Genomic DNA, 20585 nt, shown 5'->3' with positions numbered 1-20585 from the left:
ATTTTCTGATAAAGAGTAAATGCAGAAGAATCATAAACTCAGCAACCATCTCAGTATTCATAGGCCTGTAAAAGATGTATATCTACCCTAACCACTGTTATAGGTGGCTCATATATTTCTAGGGGAGGAACCATGTTAGAAGGATTGGGTAATGGTTGTCTGCCTGAGACCCTAGAGAGCTTTTGCCAACCCAAGTAGCCAATACTGGAGTAGCTGGACAAGTAGTCCAACCTGGTATAAGTCTGCTTCCTATTAAAAGGATATGAGAAACGATATAGCCACTACAAGCCAGAGAACACAAAGTAAACATTCCCAGTTTTACTGCCGAAGTGAAAACTGGCTTGATGTCTGTTTTGTCCCATATTTTAACAGGCAAAAGATTCTGTAGAAACCAAGTTAACTGTAAGAAAAAGAGCGTAGTGTCAGGTGTTGGAAATTGGGCCTTGTGGGTTTGTAAATAGCGATTTAGCCAAATGAACAATTGTGGCAGTTATCAAGCAAAAGAACCTGACTGTTCAAAAATAGTCGTTGCCATTAGTTTATGGCACAAGTGCTTTAATGGGCTAGATGAAAAAACTAGAGGAAGCATCAGTGATGCTGCTCTAAAGGAAATTTGCTAAACTATTGGTTTATTGCTAGTGTACGAACTTTTGCAGTCCTTATGCTTTAAAGTTCAGGAGAGAAAATTCAAAGACTCGATAGCTACAGCAAATTGTGTTAGGAGAAACTCAAGAAACAGCTTTGGAACTGAGAAAGAGAAGTTCAACAAAAAAAATTACTCCACTACAAAATTCCCTGTCATACAGGGTACATTCAGGTATATGAAACTGGTCCAGATTTGGCCCAGTGAGAATATTTCCTTGGGCTGAGTTTCTGATTTATTAAACAGAGTAATCAGGGCAACAGAGTAATCAGATGTGTGTAGTTTGGGGGAAATGAAATGTGGCTTATTATGTACAACTGAGGGGACAAATACTTCATACTATAAAGTGTTTTCAAATCCGTGTTTGAAAAAGCAATGGTATGTGGCCACTATTTGTTTGCAGGCATACATCTTCCCTTCAAAACTTAAACTGATGTGGCTCTGAAGCATTCCCCAAAGTTTGTAAAGGTCATGTGTGGATTAAGAGAATAGCCCTGAAGTGGCTTATGTTTTGTGAGAAGGGCTCAAATAATATGGTGATGAAGACCGTAGAAAAATTATAGTTTGAAGCACTGTCTGCTCCATCACCATATTGAGGACTTAGGTTTCCAGGCTATGCACCAGCATGAAAATGCCTCTTGCCTAATCTTACAGGTAAGCTCTTTCAAGCAAGCCCCCTCTGCAACCTTGGCCTCGTTTTACTATGTACACATCACTCCTCCCCACCTAGAAGGTTCTCAGGTTGATACTGTGCTTACCTTGGCACAGGAAATGGGTGGCTTTGCTGTACTGTATGTTCCATGTCCTTTCCTTTTGTATACCGATAACATTCTCTCCAGAAACAGTATGTACTAGGGCAGCGGTTCTCAACCTGTGGGTCGGGACCCCTTTGGGGGTTGAATGACCCTTTCACAGGGGTCGCCTAAGACCATCGGAAAACACATATTTCCGATGGTCTTAGGAAACTGTATTGACTGAACTATGTCATGTATCATCTTTTGTATTATTAAAGCTATTGTTATGTATTATTTTCATTAGCAAACCATCCCATGACAATGGATCGTGTAGAGAAGAACGAAAATAATTTTATGGTTGGGGGTCACCACAACATGAGGAACTGTATTAAAGGGTCGCGGCATTAGGAAGGTTGAGAACCACTGTTGTAGGAGGACAGCCAACAGCCGTTCACTGTCTTACAAAGGTTAGCTAGGAATAATGTGTTATCACTGCATGCACATGTTCACAATAATCCAGAGAGTGCTCACAAAATTGAGGGACCATTCTGTGATAGTACATTGGAATAAGGTTCTCCTAGAGTTCACTGTTTAGGAAGGTTGAGAACCACTGTACTAGGGCTTTAGTTCCACACAGGTCAGTGGACACCCAGACCTCAACTTAACAGCAGTTCTGATTCCATCCACTGGATGGTAGTAGTATGCCTACACATTGCACTTTAAATTCTTTGTTCTAGTCAGCTTTGTGCATTTTCTTTTGAATTTTTCCATTTAAAGGGCTGAGGTGTAGGTGTGACACTTTTGTTTCACACACTGGCTTTGCCAGGTAGTTAAGAATGAATGAATAAATTGGGTATTGTGTCCCTGCTACATGATATTATTCCTTTGTGGAGATCACCTCTGTAGGAAAAACTGACTTGCTTCTGCAGTTACCTATTTGGCCATGAATACAACTAGTTGGGAACTAACTAACCTTTAGAGATTTGTATGAGGCTCACACATGGGGAGGCTCAGAGCATGTATCTGAGACCCCACCCATCAAGATGCAACTTTCTTCTCTGTGTATGAGGGGGTTGTTTGTTTTTAAATTGTGAAATGGCTGTGGTGCTATGGTGAAACCAGGGGGTTGAAATTTGCTCAGAAAATGGCATGCGTGTGTGTGTGTAGTCAAGCATGCCTCCTGGTCACTTTCTCCCATCATACATATTGTAATTTGTTATATTTTAACCTTTCTCCCAGTTTAGTGATATATCACGCCATGTGCATTGGAGGAGAGGACGAGTACAGAGTATAAATTTTGCACTTGGCCCAGAATCAGTGTGCGGTGGACCTTGCAGTTTAGCTGCTAATCGCAAAATAAACATTCTGTGCTTCAAAAGTGGCAATGAACCTAGCTTTTCTCCCACACCAAGGTGATCTCCATGTAGGGAAAACACCATGTGTGAAGTCACGCTAAGATGGGAATTAAGAGATCCCACCCATCGCCACCCAAAATGTAAAATAATCCCAAAATTATGAGTCTCCATTTACCAATGAATGGGAGAGGAAGACTCTGCTATTAAACTAGTTTGGAATTTTGTGATGTGGAGGAATTCAACAGAAAAAACTTACACAAAATCTCCAAGTCAATCAGGATTTGCATTGGATTATATGTCAAATTATATATATATATATATATATATATATATATATATATATATATATATTTTACCCTATGTTGTTGGATGTTGCATCTGTATTGAGGGGAGGTGTGTGAGTGAGTGTGAGTGAGAGGTGAGGGAGAGCATATCTAGAAAGTATTTTGTCAAGGAGAAAGTCAAAACAATTTTCAGATGTTATCGCTGGATATTGGAAAACAGGACTCTTGTTATTTCTGTTTCCAGCTCCACCACTATGTATGTGTGTGGTGGAAAGAGAGAGAGAGACCTTGGGCATGTCACAACCTCTCTATGTGCCTCAGTTTTACCCATCTGTAAAATGGGTAATTACCTACCTCACAGGGGTGTTGTGAGGCTTAATTTAATGTCTGTTCAAATGCTTTTCTGAGGCTCACAACTGAAAGTGCTGTTCTAGATGTGCACAGGTCAGAACCACAGACTAAAGGGAAAGCATAATGAGATGGTGCCATTCTTGCTGCTAATTAAGAAAGTCACTGCTACACCTTTTCCCCCAAAACAGATATCAGGGCAAATGTTTTATTTTATTGCTGCACTTTGCTCCCCCACACCATATTATATTGATTTCCAACTCCTTTAAACCCCAACCTCCAGATTTTGTTCTGTTTTAAGACAACAGTAACAAAAAAAAGGAAAAGGAGAAGTTTTGGGGAAGAGAGGGGAGGGGAAAATGTGTGTTTAAAAGGAAAAACATGACTTCTACCACAAAATAGTTGGATTGAAAGATTAACGTCTGACTTATTTGATTTCCTTTGTACTGTACATCTTTTTACTTTAGAATTTGCAATAAAAAGGTATGTCCATCTTGTTTTAAACTCTTCTCTTGGATGAAATTTATTTATTTATTTTATTTATTTAATTACATTTATATACCGCCCCACAGCCGAAGCTCTCTGGGCGGTTTACAACAATTAAAATGGTAAACATTAAAAGTATACAAAATTTAAAAACCATCAAAAACATAAAAAACAGTATAAAAACAACAGCATCCATTTAAAAACAACAATTCTGGGGTCCATTAAAAACAAACTTAACGTTGTTAAATGCTGTTAAAAATGCCTGGGAGAAGAGAAAAGTCTTGACCTGGCGCCGAAAAGATAACAATGTTGGCGCCAGGCGAACCTCATCGGGGAGATCATTCCACAGTCGGGGGGCAACCACTGAAAAGGCCCTCTCCCTTGTTGCCATCCTCCGAGCTTCCCTCGGAGGAGGCACTCGGAGGAGGACCTTAGATGTTGAGCGCAGTGTACGGGTAGGTTCATGTCGGGAGAGGCGTTCCATCAGGTATTGTGGTCCCAAGCCATGTAGGGCTTTATAGGTTAAGACCAGCACCTTGAATTGGGCTCGGAAACATATAGGCAGCCAATGCAAGCGGGCCAGAATCGGTGTTACATGCTCAAATCTCCCTGTTCCAGCTATCAATCTGGCCGCCGCATTTTGCACAAGCTGCAGCTTCCGGACCGTCTTCAAAGGCTGCCCCATGTAGAGGGCTTTGCAGTAATCTAATTTGGAAGTTACCAGAGTATGGACAACTGAAGCTAGGTTATCCCTGTCCAGATAGGGGCGTAGCTGGGCCACCAACCGAAGTTGGTAGAAAGCACTCCGTGCCACCGAGGCCACCTGAGCCTGACAAAGATGGTTCTAGGAGAACCCCCAAGCTACGAACCTGCTCCTTCAGGGGGAGTGCTCCTTCAGGGGTCATTCTGTCCCACTCCCTGGCAGCAAAAATGGTCATAGCTAGCCTTCATCCTTCATATAAGGCTACAGGCAATTCCATAGGGTTCAGACTTAAGTTAGTTTCACTTCATTCCCATTGAAATCAATGGGACTTAAACCTCCATGATAGGTGTGTTATCTGACAAGCACAGCCACTCTTCCTAACCTCCCTCAGCTGGCCTTATGTGAAGTTTTGGACTGTTCTGAAACAGCCATTTGAAACCCCATCCAAGGCCAGCTGAGGGAGGTTATGATGAGGTAGACGTACAGCTCAACTGGTGGGGGGGGGGTGGCATGGCCACCCCAGAGGCCCCCGGTATACCTACTGAAACCTCTCCTGGCTTATGAGTACCTATCGCGGTCTAAGCAAAGCAGATTGGTGGCGGCTTAGCAGCCATTGAATACTATGCCCCTTCTTTTCCCCCCACAGGCACCCATATTGAGGCCCTTAACTACACCAGCTATAATAATAACAACAACAACAACAAAAACAACAACACTTTGGTTTTTATTGTGTATATTCCACTGAGAGCCAAAGGTATAAAACAGGGGTGGAGAACCTTTTTTGGCCAGCAGATTGAGTTCCAATTTGAGAACGTTCTCCTGGGTTGCATTCCAGCAGGGGTTGGGGCTAAAGGCACAGGGGATGAGGCCCGAAGACAGAGTAGGTGGGGGAAAGCAAAGTGGGTGGGGCCTGGGGCCAGACATACTTTGTACCAATTGGGATATTTCCCCACAAAACACAGCTCAGTTCTATGCATGTCTCCTTAGGAGTAAGCCCCAGTGGAACAGATTTCACGTATATGAAGCACAGTTGACTTCTATGCATGTCAGAAGTAAGCCATGTAAATGAACTTTTAAAGCACAAGCCTCCAGTTTCCACACATTCTCCTTAAAGAGCCAGTTTAAATACTTCTAAGTTTTCAAGGTATTTAAAGAGCAGAGTATTCAAAGTTTAAATGAAACTTTGGCTTTCTTCAGCACTCAACAGGGAAATCCCAGCTTGGAGATAAGAGGGGAGGTTTGCATCTCAGGGATGAAGGGAGAAGGGACAGACCTGTGGAAGAAGCTCCCTGGCTAAATGGGGAAACCCCTATGGGCCAGAGCCTGGAGCGTCCCCATCTGACACATAAACAAATCTGATGTAGTGAATTTTCCTCCATTTGGTTTCAATGGGAGGAAAACTTTTAAAGGAAAGATTAGAGAGAAGACACACATACACTTCCCACCCTGGCTGCTGTGAGCCAGCAAGAGACTGGAGGTAGAGATGGCTTCACCATGGATCTCCCCTGTCCCCGGATATTTAAGATTGCTCTGCCCATTTTCACATTGATTTCAACTATGGGAGATCCTACTGAAATCAATGCACTAACTGCAACAACATCATCTGAATCCATCCCAAAGGCTGTTGTTGTTTTCAATTGTCAGCAATTTTTGACATGTATGCCTTTGAAATTTTTCTGCCTCAGGGGACATTCAGGGAGTTTCCTCTTGTTATCTTCCTCTCCAAATATTCCAACTGACTATATTCTTTGTTTATTTCAACACCCACACACTTTGACATGCTAATGAAACGGAGGTGAAAGTTGTGGATGCATAACAGGAAAAAAAGTAGGTGTGATGGAGCTCCTAACATTCTTTAGCTTCTACATTCAGCCATTACTTCTACATTCACACTTTCCCGTTCACACTGAGCAAAAACAAGTCAGACAAATAACAGGCCCAGAATCTTTTCAAATTGTAACAGAATGACTTTTTGCATATGGCAGACAGCATAAAAAGGAGAGTCCCAACATCACTGGGTACACTTTGTTAACATGGAATTATTTGCAGTTCTGGTCAAAGTTTAAATAGCTTGATTCAATAGAACTCTTATATCAATCACCTCTTGGTGCCTTGCATGGAACCTGCCAAAACATTAACCTGTGCACACTACTCAGAATTAATGCCCTTCCTACTTTTCTCTCTCTTCACTTTTTCATTATTTCTATCCATTACAGTTGGCACATTTAATTTGTTAAAAACAAACAAACAAAAGAGAATAACTAGCTTTCTGTTTTGGAAGTTCTCCACAAAAGAGATAAAAGCTGGAGCCAGGTAATAGTTGATGGGTAATGACATTTCCTGTTGCTCAAATTTAAATCTAGAGTCTTGTTATTTTTAAGAGTTTGTAAAATTCAGTAACTTGGGGACTTTTTAGCCTAGGTGGTTTCAGATAATCATTCAAGAGTAGGGTGACCATATGGAAAAGAGGACAGGGCACCTGTATCCTTAACAGTTGCATAGAAAAGGGAATTTCAGCAGTTGTCGCTTGTATGCATGCAGGACTTTGTGAAATTCCCTCTTCATCACAACAATAAGCTGCAGGAGCTATACCAGAGCAACCCTATACAAAAGAGGGCAGGGCTCCTGCTTTATCTGTTGCGATGAAGGGAGAATTTCACCAGGTGTTGCATGCATACAAATGACAATTGCTGAAATTCCCTTTTCTATAACACTGTTAGAGATACAGGTGCCCTGTCCTCCATTTCATATGGTCACCATATTCAAGAGAAGAGAGGGTGGATTTGCTGCAACTCCCATTTTCATATCCAGGAAGCTGTCCTACTCTCTCTCTCTCTCTCTCTCTCTCTCTCTCTCTCACACACACACACACACACACCTGCAAAGATTAAAGCTGGAGACCAACTAAATACAGACTTTGTTGCTTCAACATCAAACCAGTTTTTTGTGTATCAATGTCATCCAGCCTGATGAGGAGTTCTGTGAACAAAGAAGCTTGCTCAGCATGCAGTGATGTTTTGATTGGTCCTAGCAAAGGTCCAACTGTGTAATTTGATTTTTTTGTAAATGGGCCATCATGGCTGGCTTTGCTAATTGTTGGATAGGGTTTGTTGGTGAAGGGCGTATAGCTGATTAGGATGGGGTGAGCAAGTTCTTTCTCGGGTTAGGAACAAATGCATTTACCTGAAACTTTCAGAACTGTTACCTCTGAAACTTTAAACCTTTAACTTCCTGTTGATCCCACACTGCACAGATGTTATTGGTTTGGGACTATTTCTAATGATTGCAAAGGCACAGAGTCTAAGTAAGTAATATTTGGTGCACAGGCGCGGAATCTAAGTAAGAAATTGACACGTACTACATCGGCCAGGCTTTTGAGCCATTTCCTAAATACAGCTTACCTGAAGCTTGAGAGGAAGGGCAAGACTGAGGACTGATTGAATCAGCCTTGAAATTACGGCTTGGTCCATCTGTCAATTGCACTGTGAAGGTGAAGGAAAATGGAGTTCACTCTGCAGGAGACGAAACTACAGCTACTCCTATTTATATGGTGTCTTTGTGTGCAGGCTTACAGTTGACTTGGTGTAACCCAATGATTTCAGAGTGAAACAGTCATAGTCCTAGGCCATGGCTAGATGAGGGCTTATCCTGGGGATTGTCCCAGGATCATCCCTGTGCGTCCAGATGATGCCCAGGGGATCCCAGGGACAGGGAGGGATGATCCTTCCATTTCCCCAAGATTTTGCCCTACCCTTCTAGCCATTTCCACGGTCCTGGGCTGATCCTAATGTGTGGCCAGGTGTCGCAGTTTGTCCCGGCTCCTCGTGACTAACCACAAGGGCCTGGGACCCGAGCTCCTAAGGGGCTCCGCGCCCATTGGGGGTGGGGGTTTTTTTTAAAAAAAAAACATGGTTTGCGCAGGAGCACTCCTCTCCAATAGAAAAACAAAACAAAATGGCAGCCGCAACGCCCTCTTCCTCCTAGGATGTCACGCGCCACGTGGGGGGGGGCGATCTCGCGATCATAAAATCGTGAGACCATTGCCCTCAACCCCCCTCATCTAGCCATGGCCCTAGATAGCCATATATATGGGTGCAGGAGAAGTATATGGGAAGGAAACTGAAGAACTTTGAACTATGATATGATTCTATATACACAGGTAGATGTATTTTGAAAGTTATTCCTAAGGGATCTACCTATAGCAGGTGCATATGAGCCTCCCATCCAACATAATGGCCATGCATATTGCCATGTACCCAGCATAGAATCATAGAATAGTAGAATTGGAAGGGGCCTATAAGGCCATCGAGTCCAACCCCCTGCTCAGTGCACGAATCCACCCTAAAGCATACCTGACAGTTGGTTGTCCAGCTGCCTCTTGAATGCCTCTAGTGTGGGAGAGACCACATAAGGTGTGCCCAGCCAAAGGCGTGCTGAAAAAGCCACGAATGAGGGAGGAAAGGGGCTAAGGAGTCCTTTGGAGATTAATCCATTTCTGTGTGCACACAGCCCTAGGAATGGTGCATGCTAGAGATGGATTGTGCACCACCAGTGTTTTCATGGTTCCATAAAAGGAGCTGTTCTCATGGATGGAAAATAAAAAGCATTTTAGTTCTGGGCTGAAACATTAAGCACTTGGCAGAGTGAACAACCTGCTCTTCCATTTAAAATCATGGTGTCAGCTCTGGTTTTGGAGTGGGGGCTCTGGTCCAGATGTTTTCAGTAGATCTCCCCTCCCCCTGCAGCCTGAGTGAGGCCACTTCCCCTTCCTCACTGTCACACTTGCCCATTTGCTTGCCCTTCTGTTCTGGGCCAGTCCACATCACCGTTCAGGGGGAAGTGGGCAAGGTGAGTGGAGGCGGCAGCTGCTCCTCAACATCTCAAGGAGGAGGAATTGTGTTAATTTTAAAGCTGAAATCAAAATGGATATAGCTGGTGGCTTTACGGGGATTAAAGAGATGTGCCGAATAAGCAAGTGTTATATAATTGGAATGCTCTGTATCCAGTAGCGGGAAATGTAAGGGCTTGTATGACCAAGGGGGCGGGGGGGGACAAAATACAAAACACTGGGTCAGTAACATTTTGCACTATAGACACGAGAAAACAGCAGGTGTGAGCCAATCAATGTAAAGCAGTTTAGAGTTCCACAGATTTTCATGGGAGAGATTGTAATACCCACTTGCTGAAAACAATGGGAAGTATAATTCGCTGAATCAAGCCTTCTGTGAAAAAAATCTCCCCAGGATGTTTCCTGCTGCTGGACAGTAAGGACAGACCTGTGTCCTTGGCCAGTATAGAAGGGAAGAAATAATTCCCATTTGTCCACCGAGATTGCCTCAAAATTCCTCTGGCTTTTCTTCCATTATAAATCTCTCTCTCACACACTCCCACTTTCAATGTAAATAATGCATTCAGATCTAGCTAGCTACCATTTCAACAGTTAGCTCTCTCTGCTGCTAGCTGTGACAGTAACCTTTTTTCAATATTTCAGAAGCAAGGACGCACTGGAGTGTACAGGTGCAGAAACAGAGGACACGACATGGTTCTCAGCTATTGTTCTGCAGTTGCGTTTTAAGCCTCCTTTTCAGCAGCAGCGACTATATGCCACTGTTACTTTAAGAGAGCTAGAAAGACCGCTGGCCAGAAAAGCCAGATATGGGCTGGCCGCTTCCCCTCCGCGAGGGAACCGTTTATAAGCCAAAGTTAGTGGCCTGTGCCAAAGTGGTTGAGGAAACTCGCTGCAGTGATGGTGCTGATCCCGCTCTTGCAAAGATGCGTCCAACTCCTTTTTCTTCCCATCTTCGTGCTTTCCTACCTTGGTTTATGGGGTTCTCTTTGTAAAAGTATCTTCCCGTATTTAATGAGCAAGGCATGCAGATTGGTCAATAAAATAATGCACAAGGAAAAGCAGCAGCTCTTCAGTAGGCTGCCGGACTTTGCCGGCCCCTCGGGCAAACTCACCGTGCTAGAAATTGGTGCGGGCAGTGGGGCTAACTTCCAGTTCTACCCGCCTGGTTGTCGGGTCATCTGCACTGACCCCAACCCCAACTTTGAACAATATCTCCTCAACAATGTTGCGGAATCCCAGCACCTCCAGTTTGAAGGCTTCGTTGTGGCGGCTGCCGAGAACCTGCGACCTGTGCCTGACAACTCTGTGGACGTAGTGGTTAGCACCCACGTTCTGTGCTCTGTGCGTAACGCCACGGTTGCCCTGAACGAAGTCCTGAGAGTGCTCAGACCGGTAAGTGAGAGAGAGTTGGGCAGCGTCTTCAAGGAAGCTGGGCAGAGAGGTCTGATTAGTGGATGAAAGACACGTAGGGCATTTCTGCACCTGCCTTTCCCCCCACCCGGTGGTCCAGGGATCATCCCTGTATGTTCAAATGACACACAGGGAATCCCGGGAGCACGCAGAGACAATCCCTCCATTTTCCTGGGATAATCCTTAGGTGTAAAAAGGGCCATACATAAGGCACTCTGGTCTTGATAGGGAGGTAGTGATTATACTGAACCAGGAGGCTGCACTGCTGGGGAAGAGGCAAAGACATCAGGAGAATGAGGGAATTAAAAATATGATACAGTATGGGTAGCTCTAGAAAGGAAGTATTCAATACTTGAAGGGCAAGGCAGAAAACTAGCCCATCCTGAAAACCTTCTTGAGCCTTCTTGAAGCAGGTGGCAAAATCGGCAGAATGTTGAGTTGATCAATAAGCCCCAACGGGGATTAGCAAAGCAAATACCAGCTTCAGAAATGCGGTTTTCATCAGGATCGCAGTTGGGGTGGAAATGGTGAAAGTAGGGCCTGAGCAGCAGGCGTTTTTCCAGCATTGCGGTGGGAACTGGACATTATTTTTCACAAATAAGTGGCCTGTTGAATTTGGCTATAAAAACGGCTTGTTTTGTAAACTTTACTGGGATATCTGAAATCTTTAAGCGCTTATTTTTGGGAGGAACCCCATGTGATCTGAGCATATATATTTTAATAATTTTTAAAGAGCGATGGTTTTCCATTGTTTTCCTCATTATTCAGCTGGTTTCCTCCCACTGGTGCCTTAGTTATTTTAAAAGGTGTTTTTGTATCTCTGCAAACGTTTTGTACTTTTCCAAGCCTACTGATGTTAACCCTTTTGTGTATGGATGGTACAATATTGGCTATATAAAAGAGCCACACATGTAGGTGAGTCCAGTCTTACTTTATAATTTGTCAAGATATTATGTAATTTGAATGTATTTTATTTATAATCAGTTTTAACTCGGTTGTTCTTGAAGCTCCTGTGAAATAAAACTGTCTTGACCCAATGTAAAAATTAACAAAGAAAGAGCAAAGCCAGGCCCTCTGTAGAGTGAGTTCCATAAACTTGGTGGCACCAGGAAAAGTCTGTGTCCCATGTAGATACCCTCTGCACCTCTGGCAGATGGGGAACGTGGTCTTTATGGTTTGTAGTGGATGCCTACAGGTGGTCTGCGAGGGATCCAGATGGTTTAGGGCTTTAAAGGTGACAGTCTTCACTGAATTGTGGTGAAAACCTATTGGAAGCCTGTGGATCTCTCTTTGCCCCGTTAACAATCTACCAATTGCATTCTGGACCTGCTTGCATTCTGCATTTCATCACAGGTTACTGTTCAACTCTTGCTGTCAGCAATGGATTTTCTGGCAGACTTCACTGAATCTAGATACATTTCATTTTTGATGCATGGAAATATCCCAAACTGGTTCAGCTATCAAAAAGCCTGGCATTGTGTCATCCAGCTTGAACTTTACTGTACATCATTAATGGTTCTATTTTGTTTTCTCTGTGTAGTTAATGTTTCTCAATATCCATTATGTCAATGAACTTGCATTGTAAGACAGTGGTACTGTTTATCTCTTCTGCTTTTTTAAACATAATTTTAACGCTTTATTTTATTTTACTCTTTACAGGGTGGTGCTTACTTTTTCATGGATCATGTGGCAGGTGACCGATTCAGCTGGTGCTACTTCTGGCAGCAAATCTGTGATCCCACCTGGAACTATTTGGGAGATGGGTGTTCCGTTACAAGAGAGACTTGGAAAGTTCTAGAGAATGCCAAGTTCTCTAAACTGAACCTGCGGCACATAATGGCCCCAGTGGTCTTCATCGTTGTTCGACCTCATATTCTTGGATATGCAGTGAAATGATTGCACAGCTTTTGGAAAGCATCTTCTCAGGCAATGATCTTAAATTCAGAGCATTAGCTAGACAACTGTGCCTGGAGATACTAAGGCTGAAATTGTATATGCATTTACCGGGGAATAAGCCCTACTGAAACTCAATGGAAGTAGAAATGGGAGAAATGGGAGTAGAAATGTATAGGATTGCACTGTAATTTGTGGAAACCAAGGGAATTAATTACAAAGGTGAAATTGACAGGGCATCCAAAACATGTTGTAACGAGGGAGATTTTTCCTGCATTCTGTGGAGGCTGATGTTCATAACAAAGATGGCTTGCAAAGTATGTACTGCCCAAAGGAGAGTAAAGGTGACTGAAACTAGACTTTTGCTTGATTTAGGTTTGGGACTGGGAATAAGACAAAATTAAGGTCACAGGAAAAAATGTCCCTACAAAGAGACATCCTGCCACCGCTACCCATGCTTTAGGTTGCAAAACTCTGTATACTGACTAGGAAATAAGCCTCTAGTAAGGTTTTTTCCTGACTAAACATGACTACACTTGCAACACAAAAAATGTCAAGGCTCGATTACTGCAGTACATTATATATTTAATTAAATTTCTATCCCACTTCTCCAACATAAATTGCGCTCAAGGTGGCTAACAATAATAAAATACAGATAAAAATAATCTCAATTTAAAGTGCAATCTTGTGCATGCACAATATTCTATATGTGTAGAAAATCAATTGTAATTCTGTTTGTAGCTTACAGCACAACAGTGATTTATTCGCATTAGCAAATTAGCTGTTTTAAGAAAAATAAAAACATATGTTCAAGTTTTGTGCTTTTTATTTTTTCTACAAAACATGTTTTTTAAAATCGAAGTTGGCAATTTTTTGGGGTGGGTGGGTGCAAGTAGCTCGCCTTGCCTAGGGCACAAAATAGTCTGGCACCAGCCCTGTTTACAGAAGAAATTGAGACAGTACTAGTATTTATTTATTACATTTTTATAATGCCCATCAGCCAAAGCTCTCTGGCAATGCACAATTAGAAACCATAAAATATAACAAGCATAAATTTAAAACATTAAAAAGTTAAAAAGGCAATAAATCCAGGGGGAAAAGATGTTACGTTTTCTTCCTCCCGAACTGTACAAGGGGTTTCCAGAGGGTGGATGCCGCTACAGAGAAGGGACATTATTATTGAAGCAAGTTAAATAATAAGTTTGTATATCACACTTATTAACAGAAATGAAAAGTAGAAACCTATTCCACTCCAACAGAAATCTATTCTACAACAATCTAGTAAGAATCTAGTAGGAGAGGTAGGGCACCTTGGCAGGCAATAAGAAAGGTGCCTGGGGGCACCCATGGGCACCATGTTGCCTTCCCACGCCCTACACAGTTTAGCCCTACACATGAGCAGCTAAATGCCTTTATAGGGCTTAGTCAGACAGGACATCACTGTGTGGTTGGGGACTATTTGTCTTCCTTTCTCTCCTTTTTCCCCTAATGGATTTGCAGACTCTTCAGAGTCATTATGCTGATTTCCAAAAAGAAAATATTGCCCTATAGAATGGGAATGGGATGTCCTTTTTATATTGCCCCCGCCCTACTCTTCCACTTTATCTTGTTTTTGCTCTTTAACTGAGGGTGCTTCCAGTCCGAGGTTCCCTAGCACTACCAGGCAGAAGGCACTTTGCAGCTATTCTGCCTTTCCTTCCTAAATTAATTTGCAGTTAAGAAAAAAAAATGGGGAAAGTGGTGGGAAAAAGTAAGAGGGCTACAACTGGAAGCTGATGTCATCTGGATCCCCTGTAAAATGCCATGCATGAGGCAGAGCAATGGTGCAATAAAAACGTTGTGTGGAACCAACCTAAGAGTATGAATAGCATGCATGAGTCACAGCTTTCTTGGAAAATGATCGCCCCTATAAGCAGAAACACAGCCTGTAGAGTGTATGCAACTGAGTAAATAAAAAAAGGAAGCACAATTAAGCAACTTAATTGCTATTCCTCTACTGCTCACAGCTGCCTTAGGCTGCTTTTAGTTTATCATTCAGAAGTCATAAACATAACTGAAGTGTAGTTTTGCCATGGAACACTGAAGTATTGTTCAATTCTCTCTACAGAAAGCAGCCAAAAAACCCTTGCCTGTTTTTGAACAAGAAAAAAATGGGGACTGTGTAAAAACCAGAACGGAACAGGCCGGAACAACCGCATTATATTAAAAAAAACCATACCAAAACCAGTGGCATGTGTTAGCAACACTTGGGAACAATATTTTAGGACTAAAACTATTGCAAAATTAATTAATTAATTACATTTTTATACCACCCAATAGCTGAAGCTCTCTGGGCGGTTCACAAAAATTAAAACCATAATAAAACAACCAACAGGTTAAAAGCACAAATACAAAATACAGTATAAAAAGCACAACCAGGTTAAAAACCACGCAGCAAAATTGATATAAAATGAAAATACAGAGTTAAACAGTAAAATTTAAATTTAAGTTAAAATTAAGTGTTAAAATACTGAGAGAATAAAAAGGTCTTCAGCTGGCGACGAAATGAGTACAGTGTAGGCACCAGGCGGACCTCTCTGAGGAGCTCATTCCACAACCGGGGTGCCACAGTGGAGAAAGCCTTCCTCCTAGTAGCCACCTGCCTCACTTCCTTTGGCAGGGGCTCACGGAGAAGGGCCCATGTAGATGATCTTAAGGTCTGGGCAGGTACATATGGGAGGAGGCGTTCCCACTTAGTCATGTGCATCTGGTGAGTTTAGTTCACTTACCTCATTGGGAAGTTGCCTTTACGGCCCATTTTACACAATACGGACTTTTGCCCGGAATGTGGTTTGGGGGCAACATCTGGAGCTTTTTATATCTGTCCCACCTAGTCATGAGCATCTGGTGAGTTTGGTTAACATACCTCACTTGGAAGCTGTTGTCCAGGCTCGTTTTGCACAATATGCACTATGCGTGGAACGGCTATCGGAACATGGTTTCTTTAGACGTTTTGTGGCTTATTGCATCTCTGCCATGGAGTTATGCATGACTGGTGAGTTTGGTTGATAGCGCTCGTTCAGAAGTGGCCATTCCAGCCATCCCATTCTGTTCCGGATGTTTTGGGAGTTCTGGGGTTAATAGTGATATAATATTGCAATGGTTTTAGTCCTAAAATATTGTTCCCAAGTGTTGCTAACACATGCCACTGGTTTTGGTAAGTGTTGTTGTTGTTGTTGTTGTTTTAATGTAAGGGGTCGTTCCGACCTGTTCCGTTCCGGCTTTTACACCGTCCCCTGTTTTTGGTAAGGTTTTTAAATATAATGGGGTCGTTCCGGCCTGTTCCGTTCCGTTCCGGCTTTTACACCGTCCCTTTAAAAAGTTTTCTCGGAGGGAAGGAAGATGACTAGTATGTGCATACTTATCACACATTTTAGTCAGTCTTGTTAGTCCTTGCTGAAGGCGGGGGAGCGGGTGGGTCAGCAGTGCCGAATATTAGAAAACCAGGCATGCAAGCCTAATCATACTTACCTGGGAGTAAGTCCCATTGCTTTCAAGCGGGGCTTACTTCTGAGTAGATATGCCTACGACTGCAGCGTAAACGTCGAAAATCCCGGTACGGTGTAAAAGCCGGGCTGGAACGTCCACTTAAAAAATAAAAAAGCCAAAAACAGTTGGAAGTTGGTGTCCCTTCTGGATTTGGAATATTGCCTGGAACGGGTACCAAAATGTGGGTTTGGTGAAAATTTTGTGGTTTATTATATCCCTCCCATATAGCTATGCTTGGTAGGAGAATGTTGTTGGTTTAACTCACTTGGACGTTGCCGTTCTGGGACCTTTGGTTCTGTTCCGGATGGGTTCTGGACATTATGGGGTTAATGTTATTATGTTGCAAGGATTTCGATCTTAAAATATTGTTTTCAAGTGCCTTTAATCACATGCTATTGTGCTTGTTTGTTCCAAAACAAGGGGCTGTTCTTGCCCGTCCTAAGCCGTTCCGGGTTTTACACTTTCCCTAAAATCGTTCTCTTGTCTTTAAGCAGCCTATCATCCATGCACGAAAAAAAAAGAAAAAAGGGGCCTCTGACATTTGAGATATCGGCAACAACAGGCGTGGCCAAAAGCTTTTCCTGATATATCAAGCTATTCCGAGTTGTTGGCTCCATTTTGATTGGCTCTTTATTTAGTACTGGACGCAACAGATAAAAATTTGCCTCAGACTCTGCAAAGACCTTCTTTTCCACCTGACTTTGTTTTTTTAAATTTCTCCTCTCTTCTTAAGATGGAAGCTTCTTGCCTGGTTCTCTTGCTTAGATCATGTGTCCAGTTCTTTGCTCTTCCTGTTTACTTGTTGTGGTACCTGGGTATATGGGAGCTCTTAGGTAAGAAGGCGTTCCCATATTTCATGGCTTGGCAAACGGTTAGTTACAACAACAAGATGTCTGCCAAAAAAAGGGAACTTTTTAGCAACCTGAATGACTTTGCAAGCTCTGCAGGGACACTCAAACTTTTGGAGATTGGCACAGGAACTGGCTCCAACTTCCAATTCTACCCCAGAGGATGCAGAATTACATGCACTGATCCAAACCCCAACTTCAACAAATTTCTGGCCAAGAATCTGTCGGAGAATCCGCACCTGCAGCTGGAGCGCTGCTTGGTGGCAACAGCTGAGGATTTGCACCAAATATCAGATGCTTCGGTGGATGTGGTGGTTTGCACTCTGGTGCTGTGTTCTGTGAAGAGCATAGAAGGATCCATGAGAGAAGTACTAAGAGTGCTGAGACCGGTAAGTAGTTTCAGCAGTGGGAAGAGCAGGGATAATGTATTAGGCTGACCATATAGAAAGGAGGTCAGGGCTCCTGTATCTTTAACAGTTGTATTGAAAATGGAATTTCAGCAGGTGTCATTTGTATGCATGCAGCAGCACCTGGTGAAATTCCCTCTTCATCACAGCAGTTAAAGCTGCAGGACCCCTACACTCTTTTGTATCTGTTCACGTTAGGCAGGGCTACTGCAGTTTTAGCTGTTGTGATGAAGAGGGAATTTCACCAGGTGCTGCATGCATACAAATGACACCTGCTGAAATTCCCTTTTCTATACAACTGTTAAAGATACAGGAGCCCTGTCTCCCTTTCCATATGGTGCCTTGACTGGTACTAACCTAGGAATTGATATTCTTAAGTGTCAGTCAATTCAGTATGTCAGGTAAATGGAAATGCAAGGCTCATAACCAAAACTGAATGCCATATTGCGTGCATACTAACCAGTTTGTCTCTGTGCTATTCACAGATATTATTAATTCTGAATTTATTTATTTATTGACAGATTTCTATCCTACCTTTTCCTCAAAGGAGACCAAGGCAGTGTACACCCTCTTCTTCTCTTATTTTATCCTCACAACAACCCTGTGAGTTAGGTTAGGCTGATAGTCAGTCACTGGCCTTAAGTCACCCAGTGAACTTAGCCAAGTGGGGTCTTGAACCTGGGTCTTCTCAGCTCCAGTCCAACACTCTAACCACTACACCCACTCACTGTTTTTCTCCCTAACCACAGTGAATGCTGGGAAACAAGCCCTACATTTCAAGCATGATAACAGTGCAATCCTATACATGGCTACTCAGAAGTAATCCCCACTGAGTCCTATGGGACTTAGTCCTAGGTATGTGTAGAGCCTTAAAAGCATTTTGAAGGTTCTTTCCTACTGTTGGTGTGCATCTGTGAAAGACGTGGATGAAGTTTTAACTGAGTTTGGACGATGGATTTGAAATCCCTTTTCCCTGCAGTTTTATGTGTTTGTCACCTATGGACAGATGTGTTCTATCTGAAACATATTTTTTAGATTCTAACACCATTTCCCCCTAGACTTGCACACATTTGGGAATGGCCTTTAATTTTTTAAAAAAAAAATTAACACAGGGGTAGGCAGCCTTTGGGGCACATCTGACAATTTGATAAACTGAAAACTTTATTCAGTTCCACCCATACATTTTTTCGCTGGAATCTGATTTATTTTAAAAGTGAACTGTGAAGTATTTTAAGGAGAATGCTCCCATAAGAGGAAGAAGTTTATCCAGTTTCTCATCCAATTTCAAACAAGGTGATCTAAATTTTAATGAGTTGTGGAGAAATGTAATGACAGATTCTTGTTTTGCAACAGCCATGATATGAATCTACAAGAGGTTATCTAGATCCATGGTTACTTACCGGGTCATTGGGATAACATTCTAATACACTGGCAAACACTCTTGAGTGCTTTTATATTATTTTTTACTATATTATGCCCAAGGCATCTTTAACTCATTGTATCCCAGATATGTACACATAGAATAATAGCCAATGTTAGTCCTACAAAGAGTAGAGGCACTGAAATTAATAAGACTTAAGTTAGTTGAGACTAAAGCCACATCTACACCAAGCAGGATATAACATTTTGAAAACTGTAATATGGAGTGCGTCCTGGGCCCCAGGAGCCTTGTGTGGCGTAGAGTGGTAGGCAGCAGTTACTGCAGCCGAAACTCTCCCCACGGCCTGAGTTCGATCCCAGCGGAAGCTGGTTCTCAGGCAGCCGGCTCAGGTCGACTCAGCCTTCCATCCTTCCGAGGTCGATAAAATGAGTACCCAGCTAGCTGGGGGAAAGGTAACTGCGACTGGGGAAGGCAATGGCAAACCACCCTGCTACAAAGTCTGCCAAGAAAACGTCAGCGAAAGCAGGAGTCCCTCTAGGAGTCAGCAGTGACTCAAGTGCTTGCACGAGAGGTTCCTTTCCTGGGCCCCAACAGTTATCACTACTGTTATAAAGCATTTTAAAGCAGTAGTGTAGATCCTGCGTAACTTAAGTCTCATTTATTTCATTTGGTCTACTCTATGTAGGACTAACTTTGGATACTACCCATAGATTAAAATGTTAGAGGTAAGCCAAAGCTGATTTCAGTATAAAACTTCAGTAAAATGGTGGCCTTAAACCAGGATCTCCAACTTCATCGGGGCCTGTGGGCACATTTGGCATTTTGAAAGGACTTGTGGGTATGACCACAAAAAGGTGAACCGCCCAGAGAGCTTCAGCTATTGAGTAGTATAGGAATGAAACTAAATAAATAAAGTGCTCCACCCACTCTCTGGTTTTCTCTGTCACAGAGTGTGTGTGTGTGTGTGTGTGTGTGTGTGTGTGTGTGTGTGTGTGTGTGTGTGTGTGAGAGAGAGAGAGAGAGAGAGAGAGAGAGAGAGAGAGAGAGAGAGAGAGCATATTCCTCCTGTGTAAGTGAACGGCCTCAAAGGAACTTGGAAACATATGAACCCATCCACTCTGAGGAGCTCAGGGCAATGAAACTATTGGGTTAATGGTTAGGGCATAGGTAGTGGTAAACTAACTCTGAGGGTGTAAGACTGTATCATCAGTTTTACTCTGTGGTGGTAATGACAGCAAAAAAAATCTTCCTTCTCTGTGACCATTGCATCTGCACACTGCCAGTCAGCAGACATATTCCAGGTTGTGGAAGGCCTTCTCCACATAAATCTAGACAATCTCATGGGGAAGCCCTTGAAGGCCCACTGTGATCAATGTGCATAAAATTGTCTGTATTTGTACTTACTTAAATGTCAATACAGGGTCAATATTGGAGGCAGGCACTATATTGACTTGTCAAGTTGTGTTGGAGACCTTTCAGCTTGTTTAACCAGAGGATATAGACAAGGTACTTGGAAGTTTGATATCTACCATCTGAATGCTTGCCCATTATGGCTAGTAAAAGTATCCAGGGTGGGTTTGAAGATCTGGACCTTGGTGATAGTAAATGCCTGTGGTCCCTACTAGTCTTAAAGAAGCTGTAGTGCAGCTCTTACGAAAGATGCCAACCTTAGCAAGGAAGGAGTGGGAGGGAAACTCCTGCTGCTTGAGTGGAAGT

The 20585-nt window shown here is 42.8% G+C and overlaps 2 protein-coding genes across 3 annotated transcripts in view; both read left to right on the top strand.

The window, feature by feature from the left end:
• The window catches only part of LOC134394429 (thiol S-methyltransferase TMT1A-like), a 161993-nt gene that overhangs the window by 139080 nt on the left and 2328 nt on the right, over positions 1–20585 (top strand). Inside the window, exon 2 of one of the 2 annotated variants that reach the window (XM_063119885.1) lies at positions 17114–17470. In XM_063119885.1, the coding sequence (XP_062975955.1) occupies positions 17123–17470 (348 nt within the window). In that variant the 5' untranslated portion in view covers positions 17114–17122. Of the gene's footprint in view, positions 1–16853; positions 17471–20585 lie in introns of those variants that run through there. The other variant, XM_063119884.1, reaches the window with a different exon arrangement.
• Positions 10287–13522, top strand: LOC134396625 (thiol S-methyltransferase TMT1A-like). Its single transcript, XM_063123158.1, has 2 exons — positions 10287–10794; positions 12472–13522. The coding sequence occupies exons 1-2, from the start codon at positions 10300–10302 to the stop codon at positions 12706–12708; spliced, it is 732 nt and encodes a 243-aa protein (XP_062979228.1). The 5' UTR covers positions 10287–10299; the 3' UTR covers positions 12709–13522.

Source organism: Elgaria multicarinata, chromosome 3, assembly GCF_023053635.1.
Source record: "Elgaria multicarinata webbii isolate HBS135686 ecotype San Diego chromosome 3, rElgMul1.1.pri, whole genome shotgun sequence".
NCBI lineage: Eukaryota > Metazoa > Chordata > Lepidosauria > Squamata > Anguidae > Elgaria > Elgaria multicarinata.
Note: the sequence above shows the minus strand (reverse complement) of the source record. Positions and strands in the feature narration are given on the sequence as shown.

Coding starts and splice junctions, on each gene's coding strand:
- LOC134396625 (XM_063123158.1), top strand. CDS start 10,300: ATGGTGCTGATCCCGCTCTTGCAAAGATGCGTCCAACTCCTTTTTCTT. Junction 10,795..12,471: donor TCCTGAGAGTGCTCAGACCG/GTAAGTGAGAGA, acceptor TACTCTTTACAG/GGTGGTGCTTACTTTTTCAT.